The following is a 17,799-nucleotide window of genomic DNA, read 5'->3' as shown; positions in this document are numbered from 1 at the left end:
AATTTTTTAGTATCCACATCTGATTCACACCACCTCTAGAATAGGCAGTTTCACAATAACTTTGGAGCCCGGCTTTGATTGCTGATAAAATAGATGTTAATATTTTAGAAAGAGGTTTCGTGGAGCACTTGGAAGACCCAGCAATATACCGTTGTTTGTAAGGACACTTATGTAGTTTAGGTATCCAATACAGTGATGGAAGATCCAGTTCTTCGTCTTTGGTTGAAATTCCAAAGGAACATAGAATAGACCTATGATTATCTAGGATTTCCTCTTTGGTAAGTGTCGTGAGGGTATATGTTGAGTTTCCAAGTGAATTGTCAATACCTAATTCATTTATCAAGCAGTTTATGTAATGATATTTACACACAAAAACGATGTTGTTTGGGGCTTTATCTGCGGGGACAACAACATATTTGTCATGGAGGTAGGACAAGTGTTTTGCAACACTAATATACACGAAGAATCAATATAATGAATAGTTTTTGTTATTATTTTTCAATGCAGATGTCAATGAATGTTTGCTGGGTACTGACAGCTGTCATCCTTCTTTGGCACAATGTACTAACACAGAAGGAGGTTATACTTGTTCTTGTTTAGTTGGTTACCAAGGAGATGGCATTATTTGCAGTGGTATGTATAATGTTGTTTTACGGAACTGAAAGTGATTTCTGTATTTAGAATTTTTAATCTCTTTGATTGGGTCAAACATAAATAGATTTTACGCTAAAATTGACATATTGAACAAAAATCATCTACATGTGGTCGATAAAATTTTTAAATAAACACTAATCATAGATACCACGCTTACAAATTGAGACTCCAGACGTGCGTCACGTCTTCATCAGATTCATTAGTGGCGCTAGAATCAAAACAGTCTGAAGGCTTAATCACATAACGAAGTAGTCACTGTTACGACAGTTCCGTGTTTTTAATGACTTAAAGATATTTAATAACTACAAGTGCTAGATCTACTGCTAGATCTACTGAAAATCAAATAAAATTGATTAAGGTGCATGGATGAATCAATTATTGATAGAAATACAAGTATGGAGGTTTATGTGAATAAAGCAACATACGAACAATAAAAACAAAAAAGGCCTATAGAGGTCATAAGTTAAGTGGAATGTAGTTTGCCGATGCTCAATTCTCGTAAATCGATTAGGAAGAAGTAAATCAAGGCAAAAAAAATACCAGAGGGAATCACACGAACACCAATCAGCACGAGACCGGGTGCGTCGCCAGGACAAGGGTCTTCTGCTATGCATGCATCATCCGCCATGCAAATGCACACTCAGTAAAAATGTCCAAATCGAGAATAGGACACAATCGGAAAATCACAGATCAGATGACCATACTGGAATCTTAAGATCTAAAACCACGAAAATATGTCTAGACACCTACACATCGTATCGATCAACTAATTCATAATGGTAAGAATTATGTTGTGTCGATATCAGTCGTTCCTCCTCATACATCTGTTGGATCAGCGTTTGTGTAAGAAGCACTATACGATACGGTCTTATTTAAACAAGTTTCTATACATTATGTCAAGATTTCCATCGTCCCGAGTCTAAACATTCATGTATAAATTCATTAGAGATTAAAAAAAAATTGAAAAAGTTTTAAAGCAGATAATATCAAAGAAACATTGAAGTCTCGCTTCACACTACTAATTAGCAAATTGATGATCATCCCAAACATATCAGACGCACTCATTGAAGAACACCATTATAATTATGACTTTTATCAATGGAAAAAGACAGAAGATACCAGAGGGACAATCAATAACCATGATCAAAAATGAAATCACGACGAAAAGACAAAAACGTCTACAACACACTACAAAGAAGACGAAACACTGAACAACAGGAACCTCTCAAATAACCATGAGGTAATTTTAGGTGTTTTGGAAGGTTATGGAGATTCTGCTACACTAGAGGCACGTGTTTTCATGGCCTGTAACATTTCAAGGATTATTCGAATATCGAGAGGTCAAGCTGGTGAGAAATAGGACAGAATTGTAACTACGACAATTGGAATATACCCGTAGTAATCGGTTATCAAGATACTCCATAACCGAACGGTCAAGCAAAAACATGATGGCGTCCGCAAATAAAGGCAACAGTAGTATGCCGCTCTTCAGTAGTCATAAATCGATAAAGCGAAAACAAATCCGGATTACAAACTAAAACCGAGGGAAACACATCAACTATAAAAGGAAAACAACGGAACAACAGAAACACTGAACTGCAACAAAAACAAACGCCAACATACATAGAAACGGACTATACTTTAAATAAATCTAACATAAACAGCAGTAGTTGTCCTTTTCTAGATTTAAACATTTCAATTTCTAAAGGGAAACTCCATACTAAAATTTACGACAAAAGAGACGACTTTTCATTCCGTATTGTTAATTTTCCTTTTTTAGACGGCGATGTTCCTTTGGCTCCATCATACGGTGTCTATATATCCCAACTCGTTCGTTATGCCCGTGTGTGTAGTGATGTCAAAGATTTTAACGAACGTAATCAATGCATCACTGGTAAATTATTAAGTCAGGGATTTCGTTACCATAAATTACTTAAAACATTTACTAAATTCTTTCATAGATACAAAGATTTGATTAGTAAATTTGGCTGTACCTGTAGAAAACTTATGAAAAACGATATTTCACATCCTAAATTTTACGGTAATATTGTACTAAAAGCGCGGAAATCACTATGTGGTCCTTGTAAACTCATCGAACCTTTTAACAAACTCATTAGTAAAGGTTATCTTATCAATGTTATAATTAGATCTTTGAATATTGTTTACATTGACACAAATATCGATTTTGTCACCAACAAATCAAAACAGAACTAAATTTGTATTCTTTTCAAATGTTTTTTTTGGGATGAATAAATACACATGCACGTTCATTTTCTGTATATATATATTACTTTATCTATATATAACATTATACATATTTATTAAAAGGTTAAATCCTAACTATCCTAGTTCCTGTCGATACTCTTATTTTGGCATTGCACAAGTTATGTCTTCTTTGACTGTCCATGACGTTAAAACACTAAATCGCTGGGGTGTGTTTTAGTTGTTTTTAGTCTCTGATGCATGATTTTTTATTATTAATTGTTTTTGGCTTTTAACTAGCTTTCAGTAACTGCGAGTACTCTCAAATTCATGTTAATTTGACCTGTTGATACAATTTGTAATGCATTTTTGTTATTTAAAGTTTACTTATTTTGTGTTATATCTCGTCTCACTATTTTTAATAGATACCACCTTTAATAAGTATTTAGTATGACGATAAATTTTCATTTCTGTTCTCGTACTATGAACAACAAATTTATTTATTTTGTAAAAAATATTTCCGTACTCCATGTACTCCTTACAACAAAATTATTTTTTATTTACCTGTATACGTTATTTTATTTAACGACATTTTGTCCAAGGTTATAGTTTTTCTGATATTGTTTTACATCTCACCCCCCTTTTTTATATTTTGTATTTACATTGTGTCATAGATCAAATTTATTCGTTCAGTGTATGTTTACTTGTTTTTGTTAATATGTCTTTTGATTGAGTTAAGCCATTTCAATTGATATTTTATAGTGTGTCTTTCTATGTTGTGATGTTACACTATTATTTCAGGTTAAGGTGAAGGTTGGCGCCTGTTAAAACGTTTAAACCCGCTGCATTTGTTTGCACCTGTCCTAAGTCAGGAACCTGTTGTTCAGTGGTTGTCGTTTGTTGATGTGGTTCATAAGTGTTTCTCGTTTCTCATCTTTTATATAGATTAGACCGTTGGTTTTCCCGTTTGAATTGTTTTACACTAGTAAATTTTGGGGCCCTTTATAGCTTGCTGTTCGGTGTGAGCCAATGCTCCGTGTTGAAGGCCGTACTTTGACCTATAATGGTTTACTTTTACAAATTGTGACTTGGATTGAGAATTGTCTTATTGGCACTCAAACCACATCTTCTTATATCTATTTGATAACAACTGCCATATTCCTGACTTGGTACAGGACATTTTAAGAAAACATGGTGGGTTGAACCTGGTTTTATGGCTAGCCAAACATCCCGCTTATATGGCAATGTTAAAAACACCACTAAAATGACAACACTACGCGAGAGGGATACAGTACAAACAAACGCAAGAACACTCAGCACAGAGAATTACATAAACAAACAATATAATAGTACATTACAACATGTAAACCGCAGAATAACAACGGACACCTCCCATAAATTCACGACAGCACAGGACACCACAAAACGTAAAACGGTTCTGAAGGATGACTTTTATCTTTCTAATTAAGAATCTGGTTCAATATATTTCTTGTAAGTAGCAACCCTATATTCAGGTAAATCATGATAGGAAACAAAAGATTTAGAATATCGTATCATCTGAGAGATGTTTAATGCATATGCAAGCGCTGCTTGAAAGTTGCTACATAGAAATGGAAAGTCCTCACAAGCTGATGATCTTTTTTGTCATAACGAATAGTTTAGTTCTCATCCGACCTGCATTGTCAATTACTATATGTCAGTCAAGATATGAAAAAAACTCATCAAAGATACCAGGCTTATAGTTTCGTACGCCAGACGCTCGTTTCGTCTTCACGAGACTCATCAGTGAGGCTGGAATCAAAAAAGCGCAAAAGGCTCAATCAAGTACGAAGTTGACTTAAGTACACTCACCTTTACTTGTGGTATCCGTTATTTCAAGTTCTTTCGGATTGATGCATTCAATTTAGTTACGAAACATAGTTAGATGACATCATAAATTGCTTTAAAAATGAAATAAAAACTTTATTTTTGTGCGACTGAAGCGGTTTTTTTTTCGGATTTCCCGTCACCAGAAACGCTCAAACTAAAACATGAAAGCGCAGTAAAAGAATACTGCTAGCATCTTCCATTCTTCTCGAGAAGCTGCTGTTTGAAATCTACCTCTTCTGAATAATAGAACAGGTCGACAAGAAAAGGAAAAAAGTTGGTTCCCTTGCAAATGCCGGTTGCCTGTTGAAAAAAACACGTCCCTCAATTATAACAAATATATCTAAATATATTTTAAGTCAAGCTTCTTGATGATGTCATTTCAGGGAACATATCTAAATAGAGAATTTTGTTACAAGATAGGAATTATCCTTTCCTAACCCGATATATTTGTACCTGCGTTGGTCATAATTTAGGAAACAAAGTTAGACTCAATCTGTTTAATGGTTTAGAATGTATTTTGTACATAAATTAGGCCGTTATTTTTCTCGTTTGAATTCTTTTACATTTGTCATTTCGGGGCCTTTCATAGATGACTATGCGGTATGGGCTCATTGTTGAAGGCCGTACGATAACCTATAGCTGTTAATTTCTGTGTCATTTGGTCTCTTGTGGAGAGTTGTCTCATTGGCAATCAAACGACATCTTCTTATTTTTATAGAATGAGTTTATTAACCCAAAATTAAAATTAAAATGACAATAATAACCTTGTTACCTTTCTGAATAATATTAAGGGAAAACTGTATGTGAAATACAACTTTTTATGTAATCCTTGTTGGTGCAATCATTTATTCCACTATTAATCTTTATTCTTCTTTTAAAATTTTATGATATTATGACCAATTAATGGTGTATATCCCTGCTGCGAAATTTTTTAAGTAAATATGCTACGTTCAATGAATTATGAAACGGCATTACAAACTAGCACTTTTCACTTCTGATTAAAAATTTACACAAGTAAAACCCTTTACACAGTATCTCCCCATTTCAAACCAAAAGAACAAATGTAAAGAATTGATCTTGCTTTGTTTCATAAAAAAAACAATAACTAACGTAGATACAAATATTTTGTTTTAGGGCGGAATAAATTGCACTTTGGAATAAACCTGTCTGATTCAAAGTATTCTCTGAAAGTAACATTATCAAGATGGTTGATTTCGATTTTTCAACAAACAATCGGCATTTCCATGGGAACCATATGTGCTCCTCTTCTTGCCGGCTTCCAATATTCAAGCTGCATACTGGAGTTTCTTATGAAGAATAAAAAAAAAGCTAGAATTATCCTTTAACTTCACGTTCCGCTATACAGATGATGTATCCTGACCGAATAGTCAAACGTTTGGGACTTTTGTGAAGACGCATGTGCCGTCGAAATTTAAATAAAGGATACAACATATACAGTTATGCTTTCTCATTTCTTGATATGCATTTACACATTGACAATGAGGGTCGATCTAGAAAAAATACTTTACGCCAAAAGAGATGATTTTAGCTTCCTAATTGTGGACTTTCCATTTCAATGTAGCACAATTCCAACAGCGCCTGCATATTGAATATATATCTCTCAGTTGATACGATATTCCAGATGCATTTCCTATCATGATGTCCTTGATTGATAGTTGCTGCTTACAAGGAAGTTATTAAACCAAGAGCTCCAAGTGTTTTTAAAGTTGAAGTCATCCTTTCGGAAAATTTACGGACACCATCACCAGTTGGTTGACCGTTATGGAATATTTGTTTCGCAGTTGACGACGATAATGTTCCGTTTGTCGTAAAAACAACTCTGTTCTTTTTTTTTCGCGAATGTGACCTACCGAATAAGACTTATCAGCGTGTTTGTGCTTACTTGAACTACATGACGGGTGCCACATGTTAAGCAGGATCTGGTCACCCATCCACAGCACCTGCGATCACCTCGGTTTTTGGTGGGGTTTGTGTTTCCCAGTTTTCTAGTTTTCTATGTTGTGTTTTGTTGACTGTTGATTTTGTTTTGTCGTTTTTTTTGTTTTTTTTTTGCCATGGCATAGTCAGGTCGTTTTTGACTTATGGGTTTGATTATCACTTTTGTATCTTCCGCCTCTTTTTACACAAGGTACATTTTGGAAAGACAAATTACTGATTTGTCATAAACTTTGGTTAGACAATTACCATGAAAAATTATTATATCAAAGTTTGATAAAAGACAAAAGTTATAATTAACATTTGATTTCGTAATTCTAACTTAAGTTTGTAAAATTTATTTGTAAATTTTAAGAATTTTTAGGGTTTCTGTTAACATAGAATATGTCGTCTAAACATCTGCAGGTTTTGTTAAATACATATTAGTGCTATTTCGATTGGTTCCTGTGACGTTTTGGCAAATTAATGCATGACAGTAACGAAATAAATCTGCAATAGAAGAGCACAGTTATCCCAAATCACGATACCAAACCTATGCTCCTATCGGGGTACCAATCTCATGACGGTATACTGTATCGTCAAAAAACTCAAATATTATCAAGCAGAGAACTACGGGTCTAATCATATTTTTACATGTACTATGAGCGATATTTTGTATGGTTTATTACTAAAAAAAGGAACTATAAGTACTGAAACAAAAAAAAATTATACCCAGATTTTTTCAGTGACTATGTTATCGAAAGGTTAAGTTTCCATGCGATAAGATTAAGTGGGAATGTGTTGTTTGCAAAGTATTGAACGCATAAATGTCAACAAAGACACATGGCCTTTAAATGATCCTGGTTTATGCAAGACAACTTAAATAAAGTTTGAAAAGATCAAAATATTTTATAACATAAATATAAGAAGATGTGTAATGATTGCCAATGAGACAGCTCTCCGCCAGATACCAAATGACGTAGAAGTTAACGACTATAAGGTACTGTTCGGCTAAGCAATGATCAAAACCCATACCGCAAAGTAAGATATCAAAGGGCCCGAAATGACAAATGTAAAACCATTCAAACGAGAAAACTAACGGTTTGATTTATGTACGAAACAATAAACGGAAAACAAATATGATATACAGCAACAAACAACAACCACGGAATTACAGGCTCCGGGCTTTGGGCGGGCACATACAGAAGTCGGCGGTATCAAACATGTTTGCTTTCGCCAAATCCTCCCTAACCTGGGACAGTGATTTAACAGTAAAACATAAGAACAAACTATCAAAATCAGTTAAAAAAGAGAGGCGAAAGGTACCAAAGGGACATTCAAACTCATAAGTCTAAAATAAACTGACAACACCATGGCTAAAAAAGAAAAAGACCAACAGACAAACAACAGTACACAAAACTCAACATAGAAAACTAAAGACTGAGCAACACGAACCCCACCAAAAACTGTGGGTGATCTCAGGTGTTCCGGAAGGTTAAGCAGATCCTGCTCCACATGTAGCACCCATCGTGTTGCTCATGTTAGTACAAACCCGGTGATAAGTCAAATTCGGTAGGTCACATTCGGGGAAAAAAGGGCTTAACTCATTAGATCGATACAAAGCACAACAAGAACCATAACAAAAACACTAAAGACAAACAGTACAGAAAAGTGAGTACTTGTAGTTATTTAAAGCTAGTTCAAAGGCACTAACAACTAATAAAACAATTATATATTTAAGACTATGACGCTATTAATATGATTTTTCTCTCTCAATATTTGATGATTTATTTAACGGGTGTTAGATCACTATTTATAAGAACCGAAATATATGCAGTTGAATACTTTTGAAAATTACGTCTTTTAATCTAAATCGTATTATTTCGACATCTGTTTACTAATTAAATGGATAAAATTTACAATTTAGGGAATTTAAAGTCTGTCGACTCAATCTTGTTTACATTGAAATAAAATTAGCAGCTGTTATTTGTAGAATGTAATTTGAATTAACTGAATTGACGAAATGTTCTTTTTCCTTTTGGAGAGATTTTAAGGGATATTAATACCGGTATGTTTGAGAATATCATTTTAAAATATGCGAAACTAAAGATTGGCATATTCATAAGATTTGTGCATACATCATGAAATACTGGTAGTGACTGTGACAATTTCTATCCAGTGACCTATTTGTACCAAAACCTTTGTAACTTAAAACTCGTTAATACCTGGAATACGCCATCAAATAGAATGCACATCAGTAAACATACTATTATAAATAAATGAGTGTATGATGGAATTTGTCAACATTCTTGTTTATATAAATACTTTTTTTTTAGATATTGATGAATGCTCATTAGGAACTAACAATTGTGATAAACAAATTGGACGTGGTGCATGTAATAATACAGTTGGATCATATACATGTGGATGTTATGCAGGCTTTTCTATGGCATCCAATGAACGCACTTGTAAAGGTAAACAAACCTGACATTTTTACGGTTCGACTATAAAATGAGAACAGTCGTGATAATTTTTATCAAGTCTGCGGCGAAAATTACTGATACGAGACATAGCGGTCCTATATTAAATCCTGTTAGTTTAAACATTTTGTTTGCTCGGATATGCAAAAAGGATGAGACAAAAATTAATCACACATATAAAGTCTTCTCCCATGAACAATTTATAACAATAGAAAATTTACAAAACATGCATGCAAACAATACAATACATTATATATATATGGGATATGTAAAAAAAAGATGTGTGATGATGTGAATGGTTGTACACAATATACATATATATGCACTTAAGTGTGCTATATTATACAATTAGAAACCTCTTTGACTCTTTAATACATGCATATACATTTTTTTAAATTCTTTCATTTTCATCATTAGTTGATGACGAATCACCGGAGGGTAAGATGATCTAATTTAGTGGAGTTCTCTGGTAACCAGTTTAGCTTATTAGATAGTTTGATTCTTATATAAGCATAATTAGGACATTCAAAATAGAAGTGAATCTTTACGCTTAGCACCATAGCGATCAGACTTGATCTGAAATGATATCGACTCTGTTAAGATCATAATTCAAAAAAGTAGCTAAGTTGAGTCAAAATGATGTTGAGTTTACGATTTCCAAATTCATAATGTTAATGTACTTAGGCTTTTGAATTCAGTTTAATATTTTTGAATTCGGTTTTATATTTACCTAAAGAGTCAATGTTGCGTGTAACCACATTAAGATTATTCCACAGTCGTTTGAAGGATTCTTGGGTCAATGAAAGTCTACGAAAAGGGTATATTATATCATTCCCATTGCGTAAGGGGTAAACATCTGTACTTTGGATTGTTGGTGGAATTAAATTGCAAAGATATGCTGGTGCATTATTATGATGAATATTATAGAATAATTGTAACTTCCTCCTTTCTCTTCGTTCAGTTAGAGTTTCCCAACCAATCTCATCAATAATAATCTACTACTAGTAAAAATAGGAAGACCTGTATATAATTCTGGCTGCCTCAAGTTGCAGCTGCTCTAATTTGTTACAATAACCGACACCAATATTATCCCAAATTTCACAGTCATATTCGAGTAACGGTCTTATAAAAGTCAAGTACAGCTTTTCTAAGTTATTTCTTCTTAATCTGTACTTTAATTTTCTAAGTACATTCAAATGTTTCGATATATTTTTTATGATACCTCCCACATGGGTGTTCTATTTAGCATCTCTACTAAATGTAACACCCAAATGTTTATAAAAATCTATAACTTTAATATTCTTGCCATTGAATATGAAACTCATTTCCGGAGATCCAATGTATGAAAACAAAATCATTTCTGTTTTTTTTTTCTGGGTTAAAGGACATCAGCCATTTCTTAGAACAATCGCTTAGCTCACTCAAGACGTGACGGATCACTGATTTTATTTGTGAAGTGTCACGACTAGAATAGCTGAGAGATGTGTCATCTGCAAATAATCTACATAAAGAGATAAAAAAATTTCAGCATTATCATTACTATAGATAATGAATAAGAGATATCCCTTAACAGAACCCTGTGGGACACCAGCTGAAATACTGCAAAGCTCTGACAAAGATTGTTTAATAACAACTCGCGGTTGTCTGTTGATAAGATAACTTTTAAACCAATTCAATAACTTCCCGTCCACACCGTATGACTTCATTTTATGTATCAATCCTTGATGCCAAACTTTATCAAAAGTTTCAGAAAAGTCACAGAAAACGAAACAGCTAATTTCTTTATGTTCTAGTGAATTTAAAATACAGTTGTAAATTTCTTAAAGCTGGCCATGGTGAACAGTTACACATTTTGGAAGAAACCCAGACTGGTATTCATATATTAACTTATTTCTTTGTAGGTGATTGAAGACATGTTTATAAACAACTCTCTCCAATATATTTATAAATATATATATATATATATAAACAAGTCTAAATTGAAAACAACGTTTCAAACCTATGATTGCGTTGGATAAAAACCGCAATTTTTATACGTGTGCATGCAAAACTAATTTTTTGTTAGAGGGGTCTAAATACAGCACATACAACATTTTCCAAAAGACCAAAAAGTGAAAAAGTATATTTTAACAAAACGCATTTGACTAACAGGTCGAACAACAAATGTTCTTAAACCCTGCTGACAGCCATTGGCGATTGCCAAATAAACGGATCACCGATGTAATAAATGGATCTTAATTATAAATTTAATACTAAACAGAAAAAATAAACTTGCGGAAAAGATGGTATACCGCAACAAAAGGTGCAAAGGTTTTTGTACACCATATCCGGATTTCGACAATTAATGTCTCTTCAGTGATGTTAGGAATCGAAACGGTATATGGAAAGCCATACAAGTTACCTCAATTAAGGATAGACTTTTGAATTTTGAGGAGTCAAAATAGGATGGACGGATCATATAAACCCGAAGGCAAATATAATACAAGCCCAAACGAAAAAATATAAACAAGTCTAAATATATATATATATATATATATATATACAAGTCTAAATTGAAAACAACGTTCAAACCTATGATTGCGTTGGATAAAAACCGCAATTTTTATACGTGTGCATGCAAAACAAATTTCTTGGTAGAGGGGTCTAAATACAGCACAAACAACATTTTTCCAAAAGACTGAAAAAGTGAAAAAGTATATTTTAACAAAACGCATTTGACTAGCAGGTCGAACAACTGATGTTCTTAAACCCTGCTGACTGCCATTGGCGATTGACAAATAAACGGATCACCAGATGTAAAAAATGGATCTTATTATTAATTTATTACCAAACAGAAAACAATAAACTTGCGGAAAAGATGGTATATCGCAAACATGAGGTGCAAAAATTTGTACACCATATCCGGATTTCGACAATTAATGTCTCTTCAGTGATGTTAGGAATCGAAACGGTATTTGGAAGGCCATATAATTTACCTCAATTTAGGATAGACTCTTGAATTTTGAAAGAGTCGAAATATATATATATATAAGTACGTCTGAACCAGTGACAACTCTACAACAGATTTATCCATCGGATCACCAGCAGTGATGGTGATACATGGCTGTGTACATTCTGTATATACAACTCGTCTAAACATCAGCCCAACAATGTTAGATCTGTAAATTTACTTTTGCAAATTTTTTGTTCTTCCCTCGCCGGGATTCGGACTCATGCTACTGAGATATCTTGACACCAAATCGCCTGTGCTGTATCCGACGCGCTAGACCACACGACCACCTAGGCTTCACAAAAATAAAGCTTTCAGTGGCCGGGTGTTACCTTTCGTCGTCAGTTTTTCATCTAGCGTCGTAATACAAAACATGATATATAAGGCATGAAGATGGAATTGTTACAGATCAGCTGAAATATCTATTATAAAGGATCCTACAAATTAATGCAAGATACAGTCACAGAAATAATTATATTTATAAGTACGTCTGAACCAGTGACAACTCTACAACAGATTTATCCATCGGATCACCAGCAGTGATGGTGATACATGGCTGTGTACATTCTGTATATACAACTCGTCTAAACATCAGCCCAACAATGTTAGATCTGTAAATTTACTTTCGCAAATTTTTTGTTCTTCCCTCGCCGGGATTCGAACTCATGCTACTGAGATATCGTGACACCAAATCGCCTGCACTGTATCCGACGCGCTAGACCACACGACCTCCTAGGCTTCACAAAAATAAAGCTTTCGGTGGCCGGGTGTTACCTTTCCTCGTCAGTTTTTAATCTAGCGTCGTAATACAGTACATGATATATAAGGCATGAAGATGGAATTGTTACAGATCAGCTGAAATATCTATTGTAAAGGATCCTACAAATTAATGCAAGATACAGTCACAGAAATAATTATATTTATAAGTACGTCTGAACCAGTGACAACTCTACAACAGATTTATCCATCGGAACACCAGAGTGATGGGGATACATGGCTGTGTACATTCTGTATATACAACTCGTCTAAACATCAGCCCAACAATGTTAGATCTGTAAATTTACTTTCGCAAATTTTTTGTTCTTCCCTCGCCAGGATTCGAACTCATGCTACTGAGATATCGTGACACCGAATCGCCTGCACTGTATCCGACGCGCTAGACCACACGACCACCTAGGCTTCACAAAAATAAAGCTTTCGGTGGCCGGGTGTTACCTTTCTTCGTCCGTTTTTAATCCAGCGTCGTAATACAGTACATGATATATAAGGCATGAAGATGGAATTGTTACAGATCAGCTGAAATATCTATTGTAAAGAATTATTTCTGTGACTGTATCTTGCATTAATTTGTAGGATCCTTTACAATAGATATTTCAGCTGATCTGTAACAATTCAATCTTCATGCCTTATATATCATGTACTGTATTACGACGCTAGATCAAATACGTACGTGTGCATGCAAAACAAATTTCTTGTTAGAGGGGTCTAAATACAGCACAAACAACATTTTCCAAAAGACCAAAAAGTGAAAAAGTATATTTTAACAAAACGCATTTGACTAACAGGTCGAACAACAAATGTTCTTAAATCCTGCTGACTGCCATTGGCGATTGCCAAATAAACGGATCACAAGATGTAATAAATGGATCTTAACTATAAATTTAATACCAAACAGAAAACAATAAACTCGCGGCAAAGATGGTATACCGCAAACAAGAAATTTGTTTTACATGCACACGTATAAAAATTGCGGTTTTTATACAACGCAATCATATGTTTGAACGTTCTTTTCAATTTAGACTTGTTTATATTTTTTCGTTTGGGCTTGTATTATATTTTCCTTCGGGTTAATATGATCCGTTCATCCTATTTCGACTCTTTAAAATTCAAGAGTCTATCCTAAATTGAGGTAAATTATATGGCCTTCCAATACCGTTTCGATCCCTAACATCACTGCAGAGACATTAATTGTCGAAATCCGGATATGGTGTACAAATTTTTGCACCTCATGTTAGCGGTATACCATCTTCTCCGCAAGTTTATTGTTTTCTGTTTGGTAGTAAATTAATAATTAAAGATCCATGTTACATCTCGTGATCAATTTATTTGGCAATCGTCAATGGCAGTCAGCAGGGTTTAAGAACATCAGTTGTTCGACCTGTTAGTCAAATGCGATTTGTTAAAATATACTTTTCACTTTTTTGGTCTTTTGGAAAATGTTGTTTGTGCGGTATTTAGACCCCTCTACCAAGAAATTTGTTTTACATGTACACGTATAAAAATTGCGGTTTTTATCCAACGCAATCATAGGTTTGAACGTTGTTCAATTAAGACTTGTTGATATTTTTTCGTTTGGGCTTGTATTATATTTTCCTTCGGGTTTATATGATCCGTTCATCCTTTTTCGACTCTTTAAACTTCAAGAGTCTATCCTAAATTGAGGTAAATTATATGGCCTTCCAAATACCGTTTCGATCCCTAACATCACTGAAGAGACATTAATTGTCGAAATCCGGATATGGTGTACAAATTTTTGCACCTCATGTTTGCGATATACCATCTTCTCCGCAAGTTAATTGTTTTCTGTTTGGTATTGAATTAATGATTAAGATCCATAATACATCTCGTGATCAATTTATTTGGCAATCGTCAATGGCAGTCATGCAGCAGGGTTCAAGAACATCAGTTGTTCGACCTGTGTGTCAAATGCAATTTGTTAAAATATACTTTTCACTTTTTTGGTCTTTTGGAAAATGTTGTTTGTGCTGTATTTAGACCCCTCTACCAAGAAATTAGTTTTACACATATGGCAAAAATAGGGGTAATATGCTAATTTGCATAGCGGCCATTTTGTCTTATCATGACGGCAGCCATTACAATAGGATTATATAAGCCCTTTTAATAAAAATGTCAATATGCAAATACCTATGTCGAATGAACAATTTCTTCGCATATAGGTGAATTGTACATGTTTTTAGGCTTCTGTCTGTGTACAAATGGACATTGTCTACTCTGAAATCTTTCGGCCTTTTTAGTTTAAAAATCGGAAGCGTAACCATTGTGTAATTGCTATATAAGATCAAATAAAATGACGGAAAATCGTAAAATAGCAAGATTCAAAACAGAAATACATATGCAGAAAGATATTGTTCATGATTTGTTCGCATATAGTGAAACACCTTTTAGGTTGAATTTTAAAGTTAAATAACTTTTAACTTACCTGCTTTCTTAAGTTTTCGGCCAAATTCTTTTAAAAACATGATGATTTCAACTTTCCCATTACGTAAAAAGTCATATTTTAAGCATTTTCCGTTATAATTACACAGCATTTTTTGTAAATATCCACCAAAGGAAGTTTTTAAAGATACATTAGTGTTAGATACATGACGGAAAAGGACTGGATTATCTGCAAATCTAAAATAAATTATATTTTCAATCTTAAGCTAAGGGAAGTAATTTGATCAAAAGGGACAAAGTCACGTGGTGCAAATAATTTGAATAAAGTACCTTTGATTTTGCCATATGATGCACACGTATGAAAATTGCGGTTTTTATCCAACGCAATCATAGGTTTGAACGTTGTTTTCAATTTAGACTTGTTTATATTTTTTTCGTTTGGGCTTGTATTATATTTTCCTTCGGCTTTATATGATCCGTTCATCTAATTCGACTCTTTAAAATTCAAGAGTCTATCCTAAATTGAGGTAAATAATATGGCCTTCCAAATACCGTTTCGATCCCTAACATCACTGAAGAGACATTAATTGTCGAAATACGGATATGGTGTACAAATTTTTGCATCCCATGTTTGCGGTATACCATCTTCTCCGCAAGTTTATTGTTTTCTGTTTGGTATTAAATTAATAATTAAGATCGATATTACATCTCGTGATCAATTTATTTGGCAATCGTCAATGGCAGTCAGCAGGTTTTAAGAACATCAGTTGTTCGACCTGTGTGTCAAATGCAATTTGTTAAAATATACTTTTCACTTTTTTGGTCTTTTGGAAAATGTTGTTTGTGCTGTATTGAGACCCCTCTACCAAGACATTAGTTTTACATGCACACGTATAAAAATTGCGGTTTTTATCCAACGCAATCATAGGTTTGAACGTTGTTTTCAATTTAGACTTGTTTATATTTTTTCGTTTGGGCTTGTATTATATTTTCCTTCGGCTTTATATGATCCGTTCATCCTATTTCGACTCTTTAAAATTCAAGAGTCTATCCTAAATTGAGGTAAATTATATGGCCTTCCAAATACCGTTTCGATCCCTAACATCACTGAGGAGACATTAATTGTCGAAATCCGGATATGGTGTACAAATTTTTGCACCTCATGTTTGCGATATACCATCTTCTCCGCAAGTTTATTGTTTTCTGTTTGGTATTAAATTAATGATTAAGATCCATGTTACATCTCGTGATCAATATATTTGGCAATCGTCAATGGCAGTCAGCAGGGTTTAAGAACATCAGTTGTTCGACCTGTTAGTCAAATGCGATTTGTTAAAATATACTTTTCACTTTTTTGGTCTTTTGAAAAATGTTGTTTGTGCTGTATTTAGACCCCTCTACCAAGAAATTTGTTTTACATCTACACGTATAAAAATTGCGGTTTTTATCCAACGCAATCATAGGTTTGAACGTTGTTTTCAATTTAGACTTGTTTATATTTTTTCTTTTGGGCTTGTATTATATTTTTCTTCGGGTTTATATGATCCGTTCATCCTATTTCGACTCTTTAAAATTCAAGAGTCTATCCTAAATTGAGGTAAATTATATGGCCTTCCAAATACCGTTTCGATCCCTAACATCACTGAAAAGACATTAATTGTCGAAATCCGGATATGGTGTACAAATTTTTGCACCCCATGTTTGCGGTATACCATCTTCTCCGCAAGTTTTTTGTTTTCTTTTTGGTATTAAATTAATGATTAAGATCCATGTTACATCTCGTGATCAATTTATTTGGCAATCGTCAATGGCAGTCAGCAGGGTTTAAGAACATCAGTTGTTCGACCTGTTATTCAAATGCGATTTGTTAAAATATACTTTTCACTTTTTTGGTCTTTTGGAAAATGTTGTTTGTGCGGTATTTAGACCCCTCTACCAAGAAATTAGTTTTACATGCACACGTATAAAAATTGCGGTTTTTATCCAACGCAATCATAGGTTTGAACGTTGTTTTCAATTAAGACTTGTTTATATTTTTTCGTTTGGGCTTGTATTATATTTTCCTTCGGCTTTATATGATCCGTTCATCCTATTTCGACTCTTTAAAATTCAAGAGTCTATCCTAAATTGAGGTAAATTATATGGCCTTCCAAATACCGTTTCGATCCCTAACATCACTGAAGAGACATTAATTGTCGAAATCCGGATATGGTGTACAAATTTTTGCACCCCATGTTTGCGGTATACCATCTTCTCCGCAAGTTTATTGTTTTCTGTTTGGTATTAAATTAATAATTAAGATCCATGTTACATCTCGTGATAAATTTATTTGGCAATCGTCAAAGGCAGTCAGCAGGGTTTAAGAACATCAGTTGTTCGACCTGTTAGTCAAATGCGATTTGTTAAAATATACTTTTCACTTTTTTGGTCGTTTGGAAAATGTTGTTTGTGCTGTATTTAGACCCCTCTACCAAGAAATTAGTTTTACATGCA

General features: G+C 33.9%; 1 protein-coding gene across 1 annotated transcript in view; it reads left to right on the top strand.

Moving 5' to 3' along the window:
• Positions 1–512: 512 nt before the first annotated feature.
• LOC127702350 (signal peptide, CUB and EGF-like domain-containing protein 2) overlaps positions 513–17,799 on the top strand; it is a 239,303-nt gene continuing 222,016 nt past the window's right edge. Inside the window, exons 1-2 of the mRNA XM_052206494.1 lie at positions 513–633; positions 8,997–9,134. Coding sequence (XP_052062454.1) covers positions 9,107–9,134 — 28 coding nt within the window. The 5' untranslated portion in view covers positions 513–633; positions 8,997–9,106. The remainder of the gene's footprint in view (positions 634–8,996; positions 9,135–17,799) is intronic.

This window comes from Mytilus californianus, unplaced genomic scaffold, assembly GCF_021869535.1.
Source record: "Mytilus californianus isolate M0D057914Y unplaced genomic scaffold, xbMytCali1.0.p SCAF_1, whole genome shotgun sequence".
Lineage (NCBI taxonomy): Eukaryota > Metazoa > Mollusca > Bivalvia > Mytilida > Mytilidae > Mytilus > Mytilus californianus.
Note: the sequence above shows the minus strand (reverse complement) of the source record. Positions and strands in the feature narration are given on the sequence as shown.